The sequence below is a fragment of the Maylandia zebra genome, linkage group LG12, assembly GCF_041146795.1.
Source record: "Maylandia zebra isolate NMK-2024a linkage group LG12, Mzebra_GT3a, whole genome shotgun sequence".
Taxonomy (NCBI): domain Eukaryota; kingdom Metazoa; phylum Chordata; class Actinopteri; order Cichliformes; family Cichlidae; genus Maylandia; species Maylandia zebra.
Genome location: NC_135178.1, coordinates 13193463 through 13220574, shown reverse-complemented (window position 1 = coordinate 13220574; position 27112 = coordinate 13193463). Strand labels below are relative to the sequence as shown.

Below are 27112 nucleotides of genomic sequence, written 5' to 3'. Positions count from 1 at the left end.
GGAGGTCATTTTGTAGCTCTGGCAGTGCTCTTCCTGCTCCTCCCTGCACAAAGAAGCACATACCGCTCCCGCTGATGGGTTAAGGACCTTCTATGACCCTGTCCCGCGCTCCCAGAGTAATAGCCTGTCTCCTGGAATGTTCACCACGCTCTCAATACTGTGCTGGGAGACACAGCAAACATTCTGGCAGTGGCATGAATTGATGTGCCACCCTGGATGAGTTGGACCTCTGTAGGGTCCAGGTATCGTCTTGTGTTATCAATAGTGACACTGATCCTCACCAAATGAAAAATTAGTGAAAAAACAGGCAGAAAAGATGAGAAGAGAAAAATTGTCCCTAACATCATCAGTAAAACTACTAATTTTTGGGGGGATGGTTCATTGTTGTCCCTCTAGTGCACCTGGTATTAATTTCATTAACACTAAAACGGCTGAAACTAATTAACAACCCCCTCTGCTACTCAACTGTCCAGATCAACATCCCAGCAGTTTAACTGACTTGATGCTTTACTCTGATTAAAAAGCGTTCCTTTCATTTTTTGAGCATGATTGCTGTCTAAATAACCTTTGATACAAATTCTGCCTTTAGGTGGCAGTAGAGCAGCATCGGCACACAAACTACATCCTAGACCTGTTACTATACATCACACCCATGAGTGAATGGTTTTAAATGTGCATGAACGCAAACACAACCTATCATGTAGATGTGGACTTGAGCGGAATCTCAAACAAGCATCACAGGGAGACTCTCTCTGGCATCCCGCGGGCTTGTCCTCTGGAGCGGAAACAGGATGCAATAGTTTAATCAAAGTTTGATTAATTCTAATTTTGTCACTTTCAAGACAATTACTGTTTTCACATCCAAGTAACCCGATCAATAAGGCGTTGTTCCCTGAACGGATGGCAGCCTGTTCATAATCTCTCTAATGAGGGTGAAGTCTCTTTTGCTGTTTTCCAGCCACACTTAATTTACTCTGGATTTTCAAGGCGTGTGCTCATGAATAAACTTCCTTACCTTTCCTTTCACAAAACTGCCGCTGACAAGTTCTTAAGTCTTTGTGCGCACACCTGTCAGAGCCCCCTGGTGAAGTAGACAAGCTATTTTTCCAACTCTCACCATGTGGTCACGGGAGCATACTGCTGCTTGTTAGACGACAGTAGAGGCAGGTGGCACAACGCACATCACGCATTAGACCGTGAAAAAAAAGTGTTTTTCAAACGCAGGACCCCCCTCCCAGGTATCAGGCTCAGCATTAATGGATGTTCTTGAGGAAGTTTACAAACCTCACTACGGCATCACCAATGTCACTGTTGTTCTCAAAGCACGGCGTGTCAGGTCCCCGCGGGTATCAACGCATGACACTTGAAATAGCTTTAGGAGAACAGCTCTAAGCCACTTTCACAAGAACGCCGTAGGAGAAAAAATGAATTTGCAAAACACTCATTGACAGTGATACAGTCATTTAAGCGCCCACGGTCCCGTGTGTGATGAAACGCCTCGGTGGGATTCCAGGTACTGAAGAGTAATGGTCGTAGTTAAGAGCAAAGCTTTGTCAAAAATATCATCCTTTGTGCTGTTTGTCCTTTTCTTGACGTCTAATTTTGAGCTGGATTGGAGGGCGTGAGGCAAACCGGGAGGAAGAAAAGAGGGGAGATAACTGCAGTTCCATTCCTATACGAGTAAATTGGCTCTATATTAAATTTTGGCCTCATCTATCAAAACAAAGAACGGTATCGAAATTACTTTGTTGGCCACAAATCGTTGGCAGCAGATTGAGCCTCTCTTGAAACAAGGCCATCATTTATCTGGTTCACATTTCCTCTTGAGGTGAAAGGAAGCGGGACACAATAAGACTTTTATTTGTTCCCCGGGTGATAGATGTGACCCCCTTTGAACCCGTGATTACGAGATTACCGAGAGTAGAATAAGAATCTATTAAACATTTAGACCTGTTGGTTCCCTTTTAGGTACACTCTCTTTTCATCAAATAGTGCTGTCAGGGGAGCTGTAGGCAGGGGAGTCTCCCAACACGGAGGAGATTTACACAGCTACAGCATTCTGGGCTACGCCAGGCATTGTAATTTTTCCCCAGAGGGTGATACATAAAGGAAAAGTTAATTAGCATGGATGCAAAGTACTTTTAAGATGTAATAAAACCGAGCGCGCACAGAATTCCTCCAGAAAAAGTTGCACGCTCTGAGTTGAAAGGTGAGAGAATACCAGAGGTGAAGGTGACGATGAAGGCAGTGAAATGATAATAGAGTGGCAAAGCATTGTGGGTTTGGTTCCCTCAGTGCTACCGTGAGAGCTGGAATTATCAGACCAGCAGGTCTGGGCCTAATATCCTTTTGTGCTGGCAGCGTATTGCTGAGTGAAGATTGTGGGTGGAAATAATCAGCCCTTTTAAAGGTCAGAGGAAGTTAAGCGCACCCAAAGTAGACCATGACACATTCTGGCTGATAAGAAATGACTGTGTGTTAAGAAGAATGAGAAGAGTTCACCTTGTCTCATTTATGCTATCGTGATTGCTCAGCTGTCAGTCAAATATAATGGCACATTTGCAGCTAACCCAACAGCAACAATAGGAACTGCTTAGCTCGGGCCAATGTACTTTGAAGCAAACAGTGTAATTCACTGAGGTATTAACAATGGTGGTCACTACAGTTCAAAAGAACTGTAACTTTTGTCTTTTAGGTGTTACAGCATGACATTTAAAAACTTCAAAGCTGATGGCGATAACGGCAACACTTCATTTAAAGGTACAGTGTGTAAAATATCACCACTAGATGTCACTAAATTGGAACTTGCAGTCAGATGAATTCTGTATTCTTACCCAGATTCAATTTAATTCAATTTAGTGTAATTTTTATAGCACCAAATCGCAACGGCAGCCTTTACTGTAAAGTAAAGGCCTTGCAATAATACAGAGAAAACCCCAATAATCAAATGCCTCCCTATCAGCGAACACTTGGCACTTGAAAAAGTCCTTTTAACAGGATGAAACCACCAGCAGAACTAGGCTCACTGAGGGGTTGGCCATCTGTTGTGACCTGTTGGAGGTGAGGGGAGGAAGACAGGACAAAAGATGCTGTGGAGCAGAGCCAGACATTAAAAACAAGAAAATATTAAATACAGACTCGTATATAAATGCATAGTGAGTGACAAAAGTAAGTGAAGAAGAAACACTCAGTGCATCACTGGAAGACCCCAGCAGCCTAGACCTGCAGCAGAAAAACTCAAGGGACGATTCAGGGACACCTGATCCAGCCAGACTATAAGCTTTATCAAAAAGGAAAATTTCAAGCCTAATCTTAAAAGTAGAGAGGGTGTCTGCCTCCCAGATCCAAACAGGAAGCTGGTTCCACAGAGTATTTAGTTTTAAATACTCTACAAACCAAAGGTAAGCCAGCGGTCTGAGAGTGATGTGCTCAGTCTGGGTGACATGCTACTATGAGTTCTTTAAGATAAGACTGAGCGTGGTTTTTCAAGACCTTATATCTGAGGAGAAAGATTTTAAATTCGATTCTGGGTTTAACAGTGAGACAGTGAAGAATGCCAAAATGGGGGAAATATGATCTCTCTTTCTAGTTCCTGTCAGTACTCTCACTGCAGCATTTTGGATTGAATGAAGGCTTTTTGGGGAGCTTTTAGGACAACCCGATAATAATGAATTACAAAATTCAAGTGCATAATCCTTCCTACGGTGGCTGCTGTAGGACAAACAACTCATTCATCTGTAGTGAGTGTATGCTCTCAGAATGTAATCAAACTGTTTATTGGAAGGAAAGTGTGATTTTTAGGACACTTGAGCCTAATATTAGCTGGCACAGTGTTAGCTTATAACCAGCTGTTGTTGTTTAGCTGGCTCATTGTCAGCTGCAGAGACGGGAGGGTTGGATGTCTAATTTTCTGACAGTTGCAACAGTATCAGATATAAATACACATGTTTATGCAAGTTTTCATGTGTTAAGGTCTTGACTTCAGTTCAGGAGGAAGAGGATAAGGTGGAAATGAGGAAGCAGTCATGGAGAAGGAGAATGACAATAAGAAAGAAATGCTGAAAAACACAGAAATGTCAGATATTCACATATTGTTTGAAAGAGCTAATTGTGATTATTAAATTAAAAGTTACTTATAAGGCATAGTACATATGCTGCTGGTTTCTTGGCAATTAGGAAGAAACGCAATTAGGTGGAATGACGATGCTCATTTTGGCTGCTGTATTCAAAATAACGGGAAACATGGCAGCTTGCACAAACCTGCTCCTATGCATTTGTAAAGGATAAACCCAGCACACTGAACTCCTATATGATGACTTGGTAGGACAGAGCATAGCCTGTTTTCCTGTTTTGTTGTGTTTTTTTTAATACCAATTGGCCTTTACAAAAAGAATACTGCGTTATATTAAATAAAACTTTAAACTAATGATTGAGACAGTAAAGTGCTTGGATAACTATTTACTGAGGCTTTAAATGAAGTGAGAGGTTAGACAGACTTCTGTTCAGTCTCTGGAATATATATATATTAATATTTTTCTGTGAATTCAAGGTTTTCAATGGAAAAAAACCCCAAAATGAGATGCACTGAGCCAAAACAGTAAAGTTCTGGCCCCCCAAATCAAATCATGCATTCATAGAAATAATTAAAATAAATGCTGTGACATTTTTGACAGCCGGTCACCCAGACTTAAACTACTTTCCAGGAACCAGTGTGGCACATAAACCCTGTAGTTTTTTAGTTTTTACACGTTCAACATTCAACATTAGTCAGCGAGCTTTGAAGCTAATTGCAGGTAGATTTCTGAAGACACGACCATGCTTGCTGTATATCCATTTTTTCCCATTCTTTGCAATCAGCAAGCCGGTAGAGCATGCACATATGAGAGTGGGATCAATAATGCTTCATTAGAAAGCAAATATGTCTATTGCCTAAGAGTACAAGTGTAAAACTACTATAAAAAAATGAATATAGGAAGCATAAGGTTTTGTCTTCTTTGTTCTATTTCCAGTTACTGAATTCTTGATTTGTGTTATTGTGAGGCACAAACATTGCTTTCAGGAGAGTTTAGGCAGCAAATAAAGGACAAATGAGGCTAGTGACCTGTTCAGGACTGAAGGTCACTCTTTGGGCATCAGTCTTGAAAACAGAGTGACAGCCCCAGAGAGGCTGATAAGTAAATACAGTTTTAATGGTCTCTGAATGGCTGGTGGTAATCTGTGCAGGCCACGAGTGGGCAAGGCACAGAGGGTGACGGGGCATTCTGCAGCAGTTATTATAAATGCTATCATAGATCAGATAGGCCAGAGAATGAGAATGAAAGGTGGTGATGAATTTGGGCCTTCTGTCGACCAAATGACTAGAGGACAAGCTGCTGAGGCAGGTTAAGGTCATGAATGAAGGATACCACCCAAAAAGAAGACACAACGGACAATTCATTATGGATAATGCAGAGGACAGAATAGTCCATATCTCAGGGGACCGGCTGCAGGTCGCAGGGTGACAATGTCAAAAAAAGAAAAGAAGAAAAGGATACAGTCTGCTTCAACTTCTCTGTTTGGTACAGTCTGGAAAAGTTTTAAGCACTGAAAGCAAAATGAGTCTACTATAATTAGTTTTATGTGTCAATTAAGTTAAAAGGAAGTGCTGCGGATAGAAAAAAACTGAAGGCAACCATTTGCCTTTAAAGCAGTTCTAGGTAAAGGTTTATGGTACTTGGCAGGAAGGTTTTTCTGCAGTTCTTCTGTGGATTTTGAGCTGTTTAATTTGCTTCTTTTTTTGGGTGATTCCAGACTGACTTTATGACGTCATGGAGGTCATGCAATCTGTAATAGGCTTTTCCTTCTGCTTCTTGCCTCACAACGATGATTGTTTATGAATCTGGTGGTATTTTTGGGCCGTCATGCTGCAGAATGAATCTTATAGTGAGACTTGAATTGTATTGCGTGATGGATTAGAATATAAAATGTTTGCACAGTGCTGTATATTATATAGCCGCAAGTATTTTTCCCCTTCTTCTTGGCAGAAAAGCCGTGCCATTACAGGAAACAAAACTGCTTAACATTCCAAAGTCAAATGCGTTGACAGGTAACTGAAAGTGGAAATATAGTTTGTTGTATCTAAACGTGTCTGGCATTTCAGTCTTGGGTCTATTTCCAAGGCATGAAAGCTTACAGATCTTTTTCAAGGCATCAAAGGGTTGAGACCTTTTTGCAGACATCAAAGTCTTAAGACCTGTCCTCAGAGAGGTCTAAACGGCACATCTGTCAAGACAAAATCGCTCGTATTTTTCCCTCTTAGACATCTCTTTAAACAATGCCTGCAATAGCGCTGCCTCTTTTGAAAACTCCGGTTTTCCAAATCAAATGTGCCTTATCAACCTTTGGAAAGAGATGGATAGTATGTGAGCTTTCACAGCAGTCAATGTTTTGGTCATTTTAGCTCAGGAAATGGACTTACCATGTGCAGAACCGACAGGGGCTCTGCTTATTTAATGACTTGCACAGCTATATACGATGTAACCGAAGCCACTCGGGGTCTGTCTGGTGCACCCTGTGATTTCCAGCCGTCGAACAGACCTCAGTATATCGTGGTCTTCAAGGGATTTAAGTGAATGTCAGGTCCTAGAAGGGGGTTACTTTTGGACAGCTACCAGCATTTGTGTGAGTGCTTTTCCAGCCCACCATTACAGCTACAGCTAGGGAAGTGACTGTTCTACATCAACACTTTTGTTCCCTGTACCTCTAATGCTTTTTGCAGCTGTACCAGAGTGAATTTTTTTCCAGCATCAAATTGCACGCATTAAGAAGGAAGTAAAGTCTCAGTTCCATAAGCAAAAATGGAATTTGAAGTGAACCAGAACGGGCGACTTAACACAAAAGCTTTAACAATGATTTAGTGCTGAAAGATGTTTCAAACTCTCTGGTACCTGCACAGAACACTCACAGCACCAAACCAGAATAACCAGGACTACAATAGCTATATGCTGTGTGTGAATGAAAGTATTGTAGTTTTCTTTGAGAATGATTTCTTGTGCATTTAGACCTTGCACTGTAGACCTCAACTTAGTAGTTAACCTGAAATAAGTGGAGCTGAGATACAATGTCATAAACTTTAAAATAAACTGCACCCGAGTAATGTTAGAGTTGACTGAATAATAAGTGTTGCTTCTCTTTGTTTCTTAAAAAAATGCCACAACTACACTTTTCCCACACTCAAAATGAAAATCAGTGATATAGGTATTACTTTACAGCGATCACAGCACTTACAGGCAGGGACAGTGATGAAACGCATCTTGTGGAAACGAATGACTGCACTGTTGGTGAGTCATCTCATACATCTCTATTTAGTCTTCATGGATTTTTCTTTATCTTTCCTTCACAACACCGTCTAATCTGCTTAGAGAGGGAGGGGAAAAAACTGCTGTGGGGTTCATGGTTTAATCAATTACCAGATTACAGTAATAATCCATATTTTAGTTCATTTTCTGGGTTGCAATTATAATGAATTCACTGGCAGCCGCAATTATGTTCCCATCAATGGAAGTGGAACAAAAGCAATGTCAAATAACACCAGCACTGTATACTGCTAAGTCAAATTGCATTGGAACTGATATGTCAACACATGCTTGTTTGCTGGACTGCTTGCAGGGTAATATATATATATATATATATATATATATATATATATATATATATATATATATATATATATATATATATATATATATATATATAAAATTTCTAATCTTTATTATATTAGATGGCTCTGCAGAAAAGGGCCATTTGTGGTGGAGCTGAATATATGTTCCTCGTGGCCCTGAATGGGAATAAGTATGGAAAATTGAATGAATAAATGAATGGAGATGGCTCACTGGAAATTGTGTGAAAATACAACAAAGGAGCGAGAAACTCGGTGAGCACTGCAGCCATATCTGAGCCTACTGCGGTGATTGAGTGCATCTCTCTCAGGATGCAGACACCATACCGCGAATGATGTCATCAGACTGGTGCTTTTTACTTTTCTATACCCACTGTCATTTCTTTTTTTCGTAATTGTATTTTAATATTAATTACCCGAAGCGTTAAAGGTTTGCGTTATCAAACACGAGCGGCGCAAGTTTTTCAGTTCACTCTTCGTGCCGCACAGGGTCGCTGGTGCCTGACAAGTGGCGCAATCATCCAATAAATTCGAAATGTCCGATGACAACTTTTAAAATCATTGTTTTTGCACGCAAAGGGCAGCGACGTCACCAGACGTGTTGGTTATTTAACACACGTGCAACTGTCTGATTTTGATTTAAAACTGACAGGGTGAACATATTAGTTTTTTTCGGTGTTGTTGTTTTAGGAAGATGCTTTAATGCAAACTCAGCTGGTCAAAAGTGATGAATTAAAATATGTTTACTCCCGGCATCAATGATATGATGTTCCTGGAGCGCCAAACGCCCCCGCTCTGTGTCTGTTATGTCTTTCCTTCTGGTCCCCTCGACGCGCATTGGACGGGGTGACAATGCGTAAGCTCCACAACCTGCAGTCTGTCTGCATAAACATAGAAGAACGATGACTTGAATCCGGACTTTCGCTGAATATATGAATCACCTGGTGCCAAAGTGTCATTAGAAGTGGAAGCTGAACGCTGAATACGGACCTCTTGCGCGCTCTCCTCTGGCTCAGGACTTCACGAAAAGCTGTCTGGGTGTGGATGTACGCTGATCTATGCCGGGACTTGAACTTTTCTACTTTTAGATAATTCGCCTTAACACGAGGATGGACGGAAAGTATCGGACTTTACGCACTACAGCCAGCTTCAGGAGCCCGGTGATGCAGAAAGAAGGGAGCTGGAAAAACTGACCGTCTGAGGACAGAGGATTTCTGCGCTTCTTGGGATAAAAAAAACCCCCGCTATAAAACAAACACAAAATCGTTGTGAAAATGTGTCATAACTGGTCTTTCGCCAGTAATCTAAGCGTTATCTCTTCTAAAAAGAAAAATGCTGGAGAGACCGAAGCAAAGCTGAAGTTCTTTCTCTTCAGTTCTTGAATTTTCCTGACAAAAACAAGTAGATCAGACTTTCAAAACTGCTCACTCGAACTATGATTGTTCAGCGTTTGGAAACTAACGATTGCAGCATGAAAAGACGTGTTTTCATTCTTCATTTTTAGAAACCACACTGCACGTAGGATGCTCTTCTTTGAACTAACACGCATCGGCTTGCGCACTAATTTTTGGGGGAATTCGTGTTTTTTAACGGCTCAGAGAAACATGTTGCACATCCTTGCGCTTCAGTCGGTGGTGTTACTTTTGGGAGGTAAGCATTTTAAACCTTTTAGCCTATGTGTCTTTACGCCCACTGTGCCGACTGAGGAGCCAGGCTTTTGTTAAACAAAGATTTCAAGTAAGTTTAATACGAACTGGAGCCAAGTAGCGTGATTTTTGTCACACAGGGGACCGCGTGAGATACACGGTGATGCAGGGTAGCGAACATCCTGCTTGTCTCATCTGCGTGTACGCTTACATTCCCCAACAAGAATTCAGTTCAGATGTGTTCAGTCATATATTATGGATTCCGAAGACCTCGCTGCAGTGGCTCTGCACCTGTACGATGAACCCAGAGCAGCTCTGGCTTTAAATAACACTTATCTCATCAATATTTCAACATGACAAGGATTATCTTGTGCAACAGAAGCACTGGGGTTGTATCGACTCTTGACTTAAGTTATTACATAAAATTCATCTCCAAGCCCATATTTATTTCATGGGAAAACTTAGGAGAGTTGCATTGATGAGAGCTCTTCATATAGCTTCACAACATCAGTCCCAATCTCTTTGAGGTGTCACTTAATATGTTTTTAGTAGGAATTTCTGCGTTTTATATGGATTCTTGGTGGGGGGAGAAAAAGATGATTTAAATGTCATTTTCCACATTGCATCAGTCAATTAGTGCCACTGGGAGGAGAACAGCAACATCCTTTTTGACTGCCTGGCGGCCAGGATATATAGATCTGAAGGCAGCTGGTGGTCTGGCTAATGAATCCCTTCTGTCTTGTGGGAAAAGGGTTTAAACTAAAATGCAATCTGGAAATTTTAACCGGTCCTCCAATGGGACTTTTTCTCCAGATGATGCCTGGCTCTAGCAGCTTTCCAGCATACCCAAAAGAAGAGTTTTTCACGGCATGTCTTTAATTAAAAGCAAAACTTTTTTTCCTCCCTTTTTTCTTGTGCAAATGAAAGAAACAACAACACATTTTTCAGTGAATGAATATGCAATCCTTGTTCACTGCAGTAAGACCTAGAATCACAATCTTATTGTAATTACATAGAATCTGCAGCCGGCAGTGTATCTGTTATGGTCTAAGAAACACTTGCGCTGGTTTCCTGCAGAATTAAAGGTCATAGTTTCCAGAAACAATCTTTCCAAAATTGCATCTTAGAGGTCCATTGTGCATGTGCGCCTCGGTGATACATCTTGGAGCTCATGAGGATTATTCTTATGTAACAGCACCTCTCTTTCCAGTGCTGGCTCACTGGCTTGAAGTATACTGTAATAATATTTGCCATGTGCTAAGGCCTTACACAGTGTGATCCTAATTGAGGATTGTGTGTCATAAACCTGCAGGACACAGCTTCTTACTGTGAATAGTGATGAAAATTGATAACACACTCCAGGAAATGAGAGGATCAGATCCGTGCTAGAAAAATGTCTGCGCAGCATAATAAGCCACGATTAGGGATGGAAACCTGGTGTTCTAGTGTGACTGTGATAAAAACCCTTTGTTTCAACAACTGCAAATTATATCAGGGTGTTGAGTTTCCTGGCCCTAGAATATTCAAAGCAAATCTGCAGAATAAAATGTTATTATGATAAAAGGATGGAGACTTAACATTTTTTGTATGTTTTGTTAATAAAAAACATACAAAACAAGTGTCCCGTCCTTTAATTGAAGCCACCAGGTGCGTTCCAGTGGGACACCACAGTGGGATTCCTGAGAAGAATTTTCAATCTTCCCTCCTTTAGTTTTATCCTTGAGCTTAACAAGATCCAAAGGAGATCAAGCAAGGATAGCCTTTGGTCTACATCTTTAAGCACTAAGCACACAGCCCATGCTGTCTCTTGTTGCTGCCATGTGTCTGTCCTCATGCCTCGGCATCTCCATCAAGACGATTGAAGTCGTTCTGTAGAAATTTTATTTCAGAACATTTACTTACCCAGCCGAGATTCTTAAACCCTCTCTCAGTGGAGAGGTTTTATCTGTGATTGTCTTCAGAAACATCCACTGCTGTGGTTCCTCGCCCCAGTGCTGTGGCACACATCCAGCTCTACTTCTTTTGCCCCTGGCAGTCCTGTAAACCCTGCAATTCATGTCCTCGGTCAAGAAAAAAAAAATGAGCCAGAGAGGTGAAATACAGTCTTTATGGAGAACAATTTTTAGCATTCGCGGCTTGATTGATGGACTGATTATGTTTGTCTTTAAGCTGTGCTGCTAAATTGTGAGTGGCATGTGTTTGTCTGGATCCTTTCATGTGTCTGTGTCTCATTTCGTTAGGCTCAACACTGTCTGATTGAAATTCAGCTGGAGTTTTGACGTGGAATTGAACACATTGTCCACTCAAGCAAAAGGATTGATTTCATCAACAGTCGGGTGGATATTTTCATGTCAGCTTCGATTCCACTGCACTGAAAAGATTTTTGTTTTAGATCTTTGACAGCTTTTTAATTATATTTGTAACCAAAGCATATTGAAGTAAATGAGTATGTCTTAAGTGGCCATGCGCTGGATAAACCCCCTAATGTCATTTCTTTTTCTTTTTTTGCTGCCATTCATCAGTTGTGGTGTTGATTTAGAGATCAGAAAGAAATGAAAGGAACAGTAGTGGCTTTTTTAATTTCTAATTTTTTGTATTTATTCTTCATCAAGGCTATCTGTGCATCGCTCTTGCTGTGGTGCACAAAGTCGCTTGAATTTTACAACAGAGGACACTGATAAAAAGAGCCGTCACCCCCCCCCCCCCCCCCCCCCCCCCCCTTCTCTCAAATCCAATTTGGCGTGGCTTGGGTGGTTTCCGTGGTTTCCCTTCATGGAAGGAGAAAGGAAAAGAAAATCACAGTAGTAGTTTGACATGAGCTGTGTTTAAACTCCCCGTGGTTTTCAGTTCCAACACTCGCGAGTGATTTATGCCATACGTTTGTGTGTCAAAATCTGCACCTTTGTTTGCTTAATGACCATTTTTTGAAGCGCGCTGAGTAGGTGGACTGTCATCTAAATCCCTCGTACTGTTCTTTTACGCTCATTATACTTAAAGTGCGTGTGGGAGGCATGCAGCTTTCCAATCACTGAGTCGAAAGAGGGTTTTTGCCCCTGCAAGTTCAAAAACATCAGACTAATGTCCTGTAATATTTCCACAAAGCACATCTGCCCTGCTTAATTGGCTCTTTGTAACTGCTGTGATCTTGCATTCAATCAATTTTCATAATTTGGGGAGGCGAATGGTGGAAACCTGTGTAAAAGCTTTTAAAAAGAGGGGATGTGAATGTGCGATGAACATGCTGATGCTGTGTTTGTTTTCTTTCATCGGTGAATAGTTGAATAGTGTCTCTGTTGGCTAAGGTCACGGTGAGACCGTGTGCTCGACACTAAGAGTGGTGAAAACGAGGGGAAACTACAAACTGTTTCACTTATTTTTATTGTCAATAAAAGAATTTGTCATTATTGACGGGCTAAAGCTGCATCGGTAACTAATTTAGGATTGAGCTCGTTGACATGCACATGACCTCGCTGACCCTTTGATAGTTCGCAGTGACAACAACAACATGTGTGAATTCCTGGTTGTCATTTTGCACCAGTATATCAATGTGGATGTTGAGATATTTGGCTGGAAAAGTATAAACTTTGTCCTCTTGCTAAAGGCGTTCTTGTATACTACTAAATCCAGAGGGTCATCAAATTCATCAGGATTCCTCCACTCGGATGTATTGTCATGCATTTGTTTACAGAATGCGGCTGTAATCCATCCTCTAGACATAACAATCAAAGGGATTACGACCAATTCATTAAGTACACCTATTCACCTTAATCGGCTAATCATATGAAAGCAACTCAGTGCGTTAAGGCATGTAGATATGCGAAAGAGGACCTGCTGAAGTTCAAACTGAGCATCGGAATCGGGGAAGAAAAGTAATTTAAGTGGTTAGTCTGAGTATTTCAGAAACTGCTGATCTACAGGGATTTTCCTATACAACCGTGTCTAGGGGTTTATAGAAAATGGTCTTGAAAAGAGAAAACGTCTAGCATTTCTCTGGGTGAAAATGCCTTCTTGATGCCTGAGGTCAGAGGGGAATAGCCAGACTGCTTCGAGCAGATAGTGAGGCACAGGAACTCAAACAGCCACTCATTAGAAGCAGGGCATACAGAAGAGCATCTCTGAACACAGATAGGCTACAGCAACAGAAGAATGCACCAGGTGTCGGTCATGACGGCTAAGAATAGAAAACTGAGGCTACAGTTCACACAAGATCACCGAAGTTGGACAGTAGAAGATTTAAAAACATTATCTGGTCCAACAGGTCCTTTTCTATTGCAATGTTTGGATGGCAGGGTCAGAATTTGGTGTAAATATCCCAAACGCCTGGATCTGTCTTGTTTTCTATCAGCAGTTCAAGCTGTAATGGTGTGGGGGATATTTTTGTTGCACACATCGGATCTCTTAATACCAACTGATCATTGTTTAAATGCCACAGCCTTACCCAAGTATTGTTGTTGACCATTTATGACCGCAGTGTACCTGTCTTCTGGTAATGGCAATGCACAATATCGCAAAAATCAAACAATCTGAAATTGGTTTCTTGAACTTGACACTGAGTTTAAGAGCACTCAGATAGCCTCCACAGTCACCAGATCACAATCCGATAGAGCACCTTTGGGATGTGGTGGAACAGGAGACTCTTACCATGGAATCTGCAGCAACTGTGTGATGCTTTCACCTCAATATGAACCAAAATCTCTGAGGAATGTTTCCAGCACCTCGTTGAATCTGTGTCGTTAAGAAATAAGGCAGCTATGAAGGCAAAAGGGAGTCCAACCTGGCATTAGCAAGGTGTAACTAAGAGGCTGGTGAGTGTAGTCTCTAAGCTCCAAGAAGATACTTAACACATCCTCTAAAAATCTTCATTCATTCGCTTGGAAAAAAAAGTATTCAGTTCCTCTGTTCTCTAAAACGTTGTAAACAACAGCAAACATATGCCTCGATGTTGTAGGTTTACTCAGTGGGCTTTAATGCAAAGCCAACAGGGTAATGTTACAAGACATTTTTAAACAATTTATGACTCTAAGGGTGCGAAGAAACTACCCCACAAGGTCTGCTCAAGTGTCTAAATGCTATCATGATTGGACGTTTTATTCCTTGCAGATACCATCCCTTAGAATTCACAATGCATTTTCATTTTTCTACCGTAGCCCTGTCTCCTTACTGCAAATGTTGTTGCATCCTATCATTGTAGGTGCATATTTTTATTCTACATGAAAGGGAGGGGGGAGAAAAAAATTTTTTTTGCACTATGTACGGTTATGTGAAAGCTCCTGAATCATGAGATATTCCGACACACCAGACCAAGAAGCTGATTATGTTATTATATTCAATGCATTAATAAAATTCCATCAGCCCAGGAGCATTTGGGGGGAGACAGCATCACACAATATTAGATATCTGTGTAATATATCCTGCATTAAGGCTTACACAATATGGACATGTTCAACAACTTCTTTGCAAGTGCAAATAGGAAATTGGGGAAAAAAGCAGAGATTTGTTCAGTCACAAACTCAATATATATATATATATATATATATACACTTGCGATCCTCTGTTCCAAAGGCGTGTAGTCTAACCACTATGCTATCCAGCTGCTACTGGCACCCCTAGATAGATATCTATATATATATATATCTATATATATCTATATCTATCTATATATATATATATCTATATATCCACCAGACATTTATTATATGTACTTTTTACTGTATTTTTTTTTCTTTGTTTGTATAAAAACACTTCTGTAACTCTGGTTGGTTATTCATATTTGATTTGAATGCTCTCGGGCAGGTGGCGGGACAAAAGCCTGTCACCATATCTGAGAGACTCTGGCTCTCGGTTGTACGCTGGGATGTCGCCGCCTATCAGATGCACCAGACCTTAATGCATTAGAGGCAATGATCTGACAGGTACATATTGTCAAGGCCCATTGACTTCTTTGTGGCGTAGCTGATTGATTGCTGAGATTATGTTAAAATAGGAGCCTGTGCGACTCTTTGTGATTCAGAGCGGTGCGCTCATGCAGCAGAATGCCGAACGGCGCTTTCCAAACTACCACAGAATTTTAATTTTAAAACATATTAGTTTTGTCCCTTGAGCAGTTCGTTCTGTTTTTGTATAATCACCGTAGTCTGTGGATGGAACAACACACGCCAGCAAGTTTGTTGTGCGCTCTCATCTGTGACACAAAACCAATATGAAGCTGCATGATGAATGAATTATGGTGGGTGACAGCACCTTTCATAATTTCAAACAAAAAGCCTGATATGAGCCTTTCTTTGGATAAATAAATAATAATAAAAAATTTTTATCAGCATATTTATTATCTGTAAAGTTGTTCATGTTCCTCCTTTTCTCTTTAGCTTGACATTAGACAGTGCAGCGCCACGGTGACTAACTTTGACTAAAATTTAGTCAAATTTCAAAATAATGATACCGACAGCATGGATGTGACTAAAAGTCGCACATATTTTCCTGTTTTTCGTTCTCATTACTGACAGCAGTGACTTATAGTTGCTAAATGATTATTTATTGGCACAAAGGTGCTGTCGAGGGACTAAAAATGAGAAAATGCAGTTCAGAAATGTTAGATACAGTAGCTCAATTACAAAGTCACCCACTAGAGAAATATTACATAAACAGTGTTCACAGTGTGCATTCAAATTGGGGCAACTGGGGTGAAATAGAGTTTAAAGTCACTTTCAAATGTGTGGTGCTCATTAAATAAGTTGAATTTTTATTTTTATTTTTATTTTTTTTGTGATGCTTTTGATTTTGAAGACAATCCTTCTACACACCAAAAAAAAAGGAAAATTGCTCCACAGAATGATCATTTGTTCATGCACTGCAACTCAGTTAAATGCAAATGACCTGAAGTACACTTTGACCATTGTCTAGATGGTACTTGGTGTAATTGGAATGCCAACGTATGTGTGCGTCCCCAATCAGTCTTGACACAATCACTGCTTCCTAATCAGTGTGAAAGTAATGGCCACCTCGGAGTACAATCAGTGTAGTTAGTCTGGCAGGAGTGGCTGTAACTTAATGAAGCCCCTTGAGTGAACGGAGTCAGTGGAAGACAAGGAAAAGAAAAATTCCTTGACTTTATGGCTCTGGCAAAGATATTGATGTTCGGTGGCAGATGCAGCAAAGATGTATTTTCACGTGACGCTTTTCTCTTGCTGTCCAGAAGCCTGAGGTCTTCATGAAAGCCTAGGGCGTTCATGAGAGTGGACAGTGAGCTGATGACGGGTGAGGGTTAGAGATGTCCAGTCACGGCGTAGAATTTGTGGCAATACTGAGTCATTGTTCCTTGTGGCACTCTGTGATGTCACTGCGGCCAACAGGGGCAAGGCTGGCGGTTGGCACATCCTGCAACGTGCTATCTGTGCCTGCAGATTCTCCTCTTAACCCCAAAGCCCTCAATTTCACACAAATTGGAAAGAGCCACACCAAGTGGAGACAGAATGACCCCAATGATAACGAAGGATTAGCCTATTTTTTTTTTCAGTTTAATTCAAATTGGGAATAAAACTGTATAGATTTATTAACGGACGACTGAATGCTGACTTTTCCAGCCGCTCGGAATTTTGATTAGTTGTCATATCTTTTTATTAACCCTGCATTGCTTTATGGATGGCAGTGTTGGTTGAATTGAAATATCTCACCGCATTGTTGAACAAACATTTATGTCGTGCTTATGACTGGACTTTCCACCCACAGCAGGTCACGCTCTTTTCTTGTTTGGTGAAACACAATTAGGTCCATAAGTATTTGGACAGCTTTATGATTAAATCAAGATGTGATTGAGGTGCAGAGGGGTTAAACAAAACTGTTCAGGAATTACAGACATTTTTCTCTATAATATAGATTTTTTAGAGACGCAAAACTAATTGGACGATTGCATGGTGTTGCAGTTTCATGCCCATCCATGTGAGGCTTGTTCCCTTCAGTGAAACAACAAATTAAGGTGTTGTTTTGATTTGCAGATGTTTACTGGAATTTTATAAGCTGCAACTACATTGGGAGAGATTTTCTTGCAAGCTAACAGCTATAGGTAACCCTTACTACCAGGTCGTATGCCAAGCCCTGGTATTTTTCTAGAAGTTACACAATGCCATTAAGTGAGTGAAGCAAGAATAACTTAAAGTTTCCTCCATAAGAGACTTAGAGGTGAATTATGGTATGTGTAATGGGTTAGAAGTTTAAAAATGTAAGCTGGAGGCGCATTATTGACTGTGCTGAAGGTGAATAAAACTGTAGAATTGACCCTAAACTTTATTGGCAGGCCATGTAGAGAGGCTAATATTAGCTGTCTTTACCTCCTTTAAAAGCCCAGCAGCACTTTCTTTCTTTTTCTTTTTTTACAGCAGTATAAGGATAAGTGTAACATGGATTTTAATTTATAACACCATCATCCCACCACAAATCTCCCCACTGTTATGTGTGATCATTTTACAATGATCTTGTCAATTCCTTGTGTTACAACAGTAGCAAGCAGCTGCCTTCTCACTTCAACCTCCTCCACTTCCTGGCTCTGATCCACTGACAATGATGCAGGCCTTGATATGATTCGTTCTGAGGACATGCTCACTATTGCTTTGTATAAGCCAGAGATAAGTGTAAGTAATAAGCACTTTGCAAGTGTTCTTTTTTTCCTCTGCTGGGCTGACTTTGATTACTATTGCCGCCTTGTTTCATGCTGTTTTTGTGCATTCTCGCTGAACCTTGAAGATTGTAGTGTGAAGGCCCTGTAATTAGATGTTCTGGGAGCATGGCAACTGCTAAAATTCAGAGTGATGTAATCTGCACTCCATACTTAATTGCTCATGCCATGTGTAGGATGGTTTGTTTAACCTGCAATAGTAAAGGAACCGCATGTTTTCTTTGCCAACGGATGCTTTCCAGAATAAGTCTAAATATGGAATTTCACTGTCTGGTTGTATTTCTTACAGAATGTCTGTACCTAACACTTATATTGCTGTTACAGAATAAGTCTATTTTATCCTACAAACTGTGTTAGCCTGCATACTGGAAGCAACATTGCCTCTTCAATTATATGCATGCCAAAAAATTTATTGTAGATGATGTGGGCTCCCTTTAATTAAGAGGTGGGAGTCTCTCATTGTGCTTTAACATGTGCACCATCAACTTATAGCAGAGAAAACTTATATTACAAGTACTCTTTGTTTAAAATAGCAAAGGGGTCTTGTTGACAAGTTGCGGGACAGTGGAGCAGGAGATTTACAGACAGATTGGTGCTGGTCTGTTGTGTTGAAGAGAGAGCTGAGTGTAAAGGTAAGCTTCAGATTTACTTCTGGATTTATGTTCCTATCTTCACCTATGTGCAACAGCTGTGGGTAGTGACCGAAAGAAGAAGATTGGGAATTAGAGTAGCAGAAATGAGCTTTTTTCAAAGGGTATGTCGGTCAGTTATAGAGATAGGGTGAGGAGTCCGACCTTTCGGGATCGGCTTGGAGTAGAGTCGCTGCTCCTCAGCATCAAAAGGAGCGAGGTGATGTGGCTCGGGAATCTGTCTACAAAGCCTCTTGGATACATCCAAAACACCTAGTAGCTGAGGTCCATTTACTACTGGGAGAGACCATACCTCTGGGCTACCTTGTGAATACCTTGGTATTCCCCCCCGGATGAGCTGGAGGAAGTGGTTGGGGAAAGGGAAATGACATGGGTTTCAAATGGAAACACCATAGCTAGAAGTAGCCATCAGATGATGGGTAGACTGTGGTCATTAAGGGATGGACATGGCCAGCAACAATACTCAGATACTGGTGGTTAATCAATACTCAGTTGGTAGTAAAAAGAGCCCAAAATGTGCCAAGAAAATATTTTTCACTCCAATACCAGCATGAAGCATTGATACAAGATAGATCCATGCTTTTATGTCGCTCATCCTATCATCATTGATCATCATCAATGTCGCAACAAAACTCGAGACTCATCACAGCAGGCAGATTTTCTAATCTTCTACTGTCCAGTTTTGGTGAGCTGACGTGGATTGGAACCTTAGTTTCCTAACAGGAAAGTGACACCCAGTGTGTACTTCTGCCGCTTCAAGGTTTCACATGTTGTGCATCCAGAGACGCTTTGCTACCTCGGTTGTAACGAGTGTTTGTTTTTTTCCTGTCAGGTGAAAGTCTAACCAGTCTCCTCTGATCTCTGGTATCAACAAGGCCTTCCGCTTACTCGATATTTTGTCTTTTTGGACCATTCCCTGTAAACCGTAGAGATGGTTTTGTGGGAAGATCCCAGCAGATCGATAGTTTCTGAAATACTTAGACCAGCCTGGCCTCTTGCAAAACCACTTAAATCACTTTTCTGTCAGCTTCTCATGCTTGAGTTGATCTTCAGCAGGTAGTCTTGGCCATGTCTATTTGCCTGATGCATTGAGCTGCTGCCATATGATTGGTTGATTATTTCATTACACCAATGAGGAGTTGAAAAGGTGTACCTAATGAAGGTACATCTGGGTGTATGTGCCATGATGGTTCGCCATCTTGACGGCAACCAGGTAGTTTTGAAACAAAAGTAAAAAGTAGCAGGAAAAGTACAACATAAGTAGAACGCACAAAACAATTGCACACGGCAAGTCTTGTACTATCTAGCTTTTTTTTTTCATAGCTGGAAACCAATGTCAAAAGAAATTTTCAGGATATGGCCTGCAGATCGACAAAGGCAAGTCGAGTGAGAAATATGTCAGAAAGTATATGGTGAGCTGACCAGCAGATAGGTGGGCTGATCTCTGAGACATAAGCCTCTTGCGAATAAAAACAGATGAGAACTGAAGAATCATTTGGTCTTGCTGCAATATAACACAGTAAACTAAGCCCTAAGACAAACACTAAGAAAGTGAAAAGTTGAGCTCCTTTCTCACTCAAAAGCATACACAGGACATAAAACCTGAAAGCATAAGGAGAATTCCATCAATTATTTGATAAGGGATCTAGAGTCGCAGACAATTTCACAGAAGAAACTGGGAAGTGAACTTGTGATTTATTTTTGCTATACCGCTTCATGTTCTGAGAAATAGAGCCATGCTCTAACGACTGGGCGGCGGCAATACATAAAGCTCCAGGAACCCAGTGCAGAAGCTGAGTTTAATCATATTAATGGCATTGGTATGACCAAATCAAGTGTGCACGTTTACACGCATTCTCCTACATGTCTGCTTTTATCTGCTGATAGCACTTTTTCCTGAATCCACAAATAAAAGCAGCGACATTCCAGCCTGCTCTGAGGCTGCCGTCTATTTAATTAGGTAATAATCATTTTGTTTGAACGAGACCCAGCGTAAACAATTACAGCTACAGGTAGAATCAAGTCTTGATTCATTATTCGGCAAACTGAGTCATGATGTACAGTATGAACAACTAAATGAAAAACAACACAAAACCTTAAAAAAGGGCCACGGCACGCCGGCAAAACACCATTGTTCCAAAAGCAATATTTGCTTGTGGTGTTTTGAATGCCCAGAGTGTTTTACTCCTATAGTGATCTGGCAACTGCGAAAGCCAGAAAATAACCCAGTCAGTTTGTTAGCCAGGGGACTGTTGCTTATGTTCCATTCGGGGCTTTGTTTTGCTTTGTTTTCTTTCCTTTGCGTTCGCTCTGTGCTTGTTGCTCAAGAAAGGTTTGTGGTTAGGGGTAAAATATACCCCTTCACAACCTTAAACCTGCAAGTTAAAAAAGATTACACTCACCTAGGGGATTTAAATTCAATGCCAAGGGACTCTTTACTTCCTGATAAAACCTGTGCACAGCAGCACTGCTAAATAGCATGTTTTTTTGCTGTTTTTTTTAAGTGAACCACTTAATTCATGAAGGGGAAACAGGCGTGTCAAAAAGGATGCAGTTAGACAGCCTGTTTTAGCCCTGCAAGTGCTCTAACCTCAACTGTCTTATAGATGAGCGACTCAGGAGAAGTAACCCAGAAAGTTGATAAGGAATAGGTGATAACATGCTCCTCTACTTCCAAAGAGGATGCAGCTTGTGAAATGCTTTTTATGCATTTTCTATGTCACAATGAATCACAGGTATGATATTTCTGTTTATATATATACAAATGCGTCCTGGTTAGTTCTGAGCTTAATGAGTCAGCCAGCTGTCCAAAGCCAAAGGACAAAACGTTCAGAGCACATGTTGGCTTAATGACAAATCTAAATGGCACAGAAAGGTCTCTTTAGAGAATATGGTCACATTGTAGATGACTGCCATTCTCATGCATTATTCATCACCCCAAAAGAATAGCTTGGATGAACTAGATAAGTAAAGTATGTGTAATAATTTCGAGGATTAATTGAATATGCTGAGGGGCACCTTTTGCTTTACGTTCCTTTTTTCAGTAACAGTGTTTCATAATGCTGGCTGCCTAACAATGAAAAAAACCCATAAAATAAAATAAATAACAACAACAAAAAGCAGCACTTTTGCTCAGACCATTGAGGATTAATTCAAAGCGACTTTCAGTTTTGCCTCTAGAACAACTCTGCTTCCGAGAAATGTTTGTAGAATTAAAATTATAATTAGTTTCTATTTCTCCAACACATTAGAAAGCCCACTTTTTTTTGTAGCTGGCTTAAGAGGAATCGTCTAGTCTTCCTGGATTCCTGCACACTAGCCGGGAGTGCAGACTGGGTTGATGTCAATCACTGAAATAAAGTTTAGCTTGGCAGCTCTACGGGGAGGCTTTGAAACAAAATGTACCCCGTGTTGCTGATTTCGAAATATTTCTTTAAAACAAACAGATTTTTTTTCCAGTGGTGTGAAAACCCTCTGCTTTTCCCTCTGATCTTGTCTGAAATAGAAACATTTCTCTCTCCCCCCCAGTCACTTTAATGGCTTTCTTTCCCTGGTCCCAAATAGAGCAATTTGTTCATGGAGTTAGTTCCTGCTTTGACAGGTTTTAGGTTAAACTGCAGATTTAAAGCCAGTCCATCTGAGGCGGCAATAAAAGCTCTTTTGAAAAGGGAATGAGGCAGTTTGGGGTGAATGGACACTTCTTATAAAGAAAAAAAGAGAACATGGATTAACAGTTTCAGAGTTAATGCAATATAACACACTCTAGCACTGACCTTGCTGTATGTATAGTACAGCAATTTGCATACTTCACTGCATAGGAAAAAAAGTGATATTCAGAGAAATATAACAGAGGTGTAAATGAAGGAAGTGTACTTACTGCCATAATTCAATGTGTTATTTGGTTGGCTTTATCTATGACCCTCCGTATAGCTTAACATAACTTGTGCAGCACTGAGATAGGCAGAAACGAGGGACCTTGAGCAGTTGCCAGAGGTGGAAAGGCAAAGATAGAGAGTCACATGGCATCTGTGCAGAGTGGAGCATGAACCACTGCTGCAGCTGTGAGATCCTGAACTAATCAGGACAGATGATTAGTCATCACTACATTGCGTACGTTTCTCTGCATTAAACACTCACAAGCCAGAATTAATATGTAGAGTAACTGTTCAGTACACACTGTCTACAAACTGTCAGATCTCTGTGACGGAGGTTGACAGCAACACTCGAACAAACAGGACAGATGGTTCAGCGCAGTCCGTGGTGCGACGTGAGATTTCTGTCTTTCAAAACATGCACTTTGACTTAAAGTTTGCAGTTGTTTTCCCTCAGTTCACACACAGTTTAACTCTAATTGAAATGGAAACCATTGGATTTTTCTGTGCATGTATCTGTGTATTCGTTTAATTGACAGCGACGTGACGTTGAGAGCTAGGCTGTGTTTTCAGCATAGCATTAGTTCTTGGCCTCGGGATCAGTTTCAGGCAGCAATCTAAGCAGATCAGCTGATCTCAAAGCCAGCCCGCATCATTTGAGGGCTCAGCTGATATACCTTTGCTCATCCTGCCACATGGTCGGATGAACTGCTTCTGCCTCGGTGTTTTGGCCAGCACCCATGCTGGTTTTTGAAGGCAAAGTCATCATATTTGGAAGAGAGTGGAGTTAAGCATGGTTAGTTAGCTGAATTCACAAACTGTACAGGTGCAACACACAATGCTGCTAATTGATATTAAGATAAAAATGATAGATAAAAGATAAAGTAATCAAATTTCACTAAAACAGAAGCAAAACTTTCTTGGTTAGACGTCCAGTTAAGTTGCTTGAATTAGCTGAAGTGACGTCCAAGAGAAAGTAATTGGTTTTAGTATCCCAGCAGCTGGACACTTATTTTAAATCTTACTAGTGTGCAAATGAGAGCCAGTACTGTGCAAAAGTCTTGACTCACACTTCATTTCTTTATGTTTTGATAGGAAATTTGGAAGGAGATGTAGGGATTTATTGAAGCGTGCAAACATACATGGAAATACAGTAAACAAAGCAACAAAAAAAAATGTTTGTTGAGTTCTAACAAGCTCAAAAGTCAGTATTTGTCATGACCACATTCCTTATTCAACACAGCCTGAAGTCTCTTAGGCAGCTTTTTTGTCATTTCTTTAGGTAGTGTTCAGGAATAGTCCTCCTGGCTTCTTGAAGGACATTCTTTAGATGTTTCTGCTTTTTGTTCCATTCTGTTAGCATTACCTGGTTTGGTAGAAAAAAACCTGTTTTCTATATTCAAACAAATTTGGAGTGTTTCATTGTGGCTGGATTTTCTTTTAAAATAAATGCAACCTTGTCAGAAAATCTAAATGTACTACTTTTCAAGTTTGAGAGGAAGCAGTGTTGTATGAGGAGAAACCTAAACATTCAGAGACGCTAGGCTACAAAACTCTTTCAGTGAATGGATTTTGGAAGAAAACCTTCTGTCTGTACTGATTTAATTAACTTGTGGATTTTCATATCATCTTAAGGTTCCGAGCAAACACCCATTTAAAGCCCTGAGGTTTTGGCTTGAACAAATTTTAAGTATCAACAGTTCACCGTGAGATCTTTTTGAGTGGATTGTGGTTGAGCTTTAAAGTTATATTTGCTGGATTTTTAAAACTTTTTATTGATATATCTTAACCCTGAGAGGTGAAAAGCGTGTTTTGGCTTGATTCTCACCAACTATCATTTTCCTTTTTTTTTTTTTTTTTTTTTTAACAGAGGCAGCCTCTCATTCCTCCCACTCATCAAAGAGGCATAGTACTTCATTTTCATACTGCAGTATCACAGACAGGCGTCAACACCCATAATCAATCACCATTGCTTGTGTGGAAAATTCCATTAATTGGCTTTTCTTTGGTCGCCTGATTTGGTGCAGTGTTAACATGATCACACTTTGAGAGGAAATTCTGCCTGGAGTAAAAAAATCACTCGGCTAATTGTGCCCAGTCCTATTTGCTGTGTAATTGCTGTATCACTTTTACCCTCGCTGTGCTATCTTCAGTTGCTGGCCAGAAAGTCTTTGTTGGATTTGTGTCCGCTTGTTTTTCTACCTCAACATTAGATGTTCCTCCCCACTCACAAAGAAGCCGACTGACTCTTCCCTGTGAGTGCCTCTGTAGTTAGCCTGATTTACGATATCGCTCCGCAATAAAGGCCCGTGTGAGGGGGAAAGATTCATTAAGGACCCCAGTTTATGTTTCGGAGAACTCCGGAGGGACCGTGGGAATACTGATTGGCACACAGATGTGCACTTGTCTCATCCCCCCAACCAAAGCCAAAAGCTCTCAGCCCCTTTCCCCTTGCACCATGTGCACTGGATTGCACAAAGGAGGTGCTGTTTGCTGCCTGCAGGATGCCTGGGATACTCAGAGTTCTTGCCACTCAAATTTGCACTTTCCTGCTGTGATAGGACTATTCCAGACGTATCAGACCTGCTCGCAGCACCTGGAGGCCCTTCTCAGCATCCTTTAATGACATCCCCACTGACCTTCCCAGCCACTAGCAGCACGACCTATTTGGGTTCATCTCTTCCATCCACAACTTTACCAAATAGGCCAGCGGGCACGGCATTGCAGTGTTTACTCTTCATCGGTCAATACTCTTTAATCCCCAAGATGAGGCTTTCTCTCATGAACTCAAAATAGCTCATCCTCCTCCCCAGTGAAGCCACAGGCCCATTACTCTTTATTAGCTCTTAGCGTCTTAAATGTGGCCATCCATTAGAGGAGTGGCAACAAACATCCCCAACTGATCAAGCTCAGTAAGCTGGCAGGACACACACAATACGCATTCGCTAATTTAAACTGACCCTTAATCAGGAATAATTATTGTGGAATGAAACAGCTTGTGTCCGAGATAAAGAAGACTCACCTGCACAGCATCGTCCCTGTGAAGATTCCCAAACTTTCCGCGGTCTCCATACCTCCCTACCCCATGTCTCTTGCTTACCAGCTCAGTAGTCTCCACAGACCTCTGCCTGAATGATTTCTTTTCTATGGAGGCTGACATGGAGTAATACCATACTGTGTCATATATTGATTCTTCTTCCAGTCCCTCTTTCTTGAATTTCGTAGCGGCTCAAAAGCATAAATCATCTGCAAATGATCCTCGAAGGAAATATTGTATTTATTATTCTTGACGCATGGTCACAAATTCAATAAGCCTTATTAATTGAACATGGTGAGAAATATGATGTGGGTAATTCAATGGGACTAGAGAGCTTTCTCTCATCCCTCATATTTAAGACTGTCCTGTTTGGCATTCAGGGCAAAGTCCAGGAATGATTCAGGGTCACAGCGAGGGTCAGGGAGAGTGTAATCTTAAGCCTCGACAACCGCTCGTTTTTGTGATGTGATTTACTGTTTTTTGTTCATTTGTTTTTTTGTGGAAAACCACATGAAGGCCACCAGCACCAGAAACCCTTTTGTATTTCACTCTTGTGTGAGGGATGATTAAAACGCAAGCACAGTAACACCAACTTCTCTGTTGCTCTATTCACTGTTGTTCAGTATTTCTGAAGCTTTCTGTCCTTGCTTCTTATTTCTTTTTCTTCTTGACATGTTTGACGAAGCCGAAATACAAGCAAGGCCAGGCATTCAGGCAGCCATTCACTGCTATGTCCACCCATATTATTACAGCCAGAAGTGGGCAGCAGGGACATGGCCTCACCTTTTCTGGTGCCCTCTATTGTGGCTCTTCATTTTCTCAGTCTCTGCGAGTGTGAAAGCTGCTCTCCGCTCCGCTACTCCTATTCCGGCTCTACATATCCTAGCATGAGCCCCAGTGGAAGGATGAGTGAGTTTGTATGAGGCGAGGTATAGGCAGGGTGCTGCTTGGCTAGTTAGAGCTCATCTGGGACCTGGTTTCTTACCTCTGCACAGCCATGCAGAGAGAAAAACCCTTTCCACTGGTCACCTTAGAAACTAGGAACGTAAGGTGACTGTAAGTGCAAGAGTGGCATCAGATAAGTGACAGCCAAAGCAACTGGAACTAAAGGTTTTTTGGAAAGCTACCACATGCCGTGTGTCGCTCACTGCCTCAGAAACTAGATTGTACAGGAAGTAGACCAGTTCAAAGATGATTAATCATTTTCCTATGAGTGAATTAAGGATTTTTGTCCAACATTAAGTTTATACCAAGCCTTGAGGATTCATTAATTGAATAAATAAATCTTCAATTTGATGGATTTTTAGTCGCATTTTGCTCAAAATTATTGCTAAAGTTTTGGTTTATTTTTTAAAATCCAGGCAGGATGAAAGAGGTTAACTAACTCGCGTACAGAGGAGGATTGTCATCACCAAAGCGATGCGTACCTAGAACCTGATCACCTACTCACGAGCAGACAAAAGGTGCTTTTATAATTTCCAATTAAAAACTCGAAGAGAAAAAAGGGATTCAGACATTAGAATTTAGAAGGCACTCTGTCTCAGCATAATGTGGGAAATCCTTTTACAATTTAATGCCACAC

The 27112-nt window shown here is 40.9% G+C and overlaps 1 protein-coding gene across 1 annotated transcript in view; it reads left to right on the top strand.

The window, feature by feature from the left end:
* Positions 1–8463: 8463 nt before the first annotated feature.
* Positions 8464–27112, top strand: part of si:dkeyp-14d3.1 (transmembrane protein 132C) — a 166607-nt gene continuing 147958 nt past the window's right edge. The window contains exon 1 of the mRNA XM_004544144.5: positions 8464–9307. Coding sequence (XP_004544201.3) covers positions 9181–9307 — 127 coding nt within the window. The 5' untranslated portion in view covers positions 8464–9180. The remainder of the gene's footprint in view (positions 9308–27112) is intronic.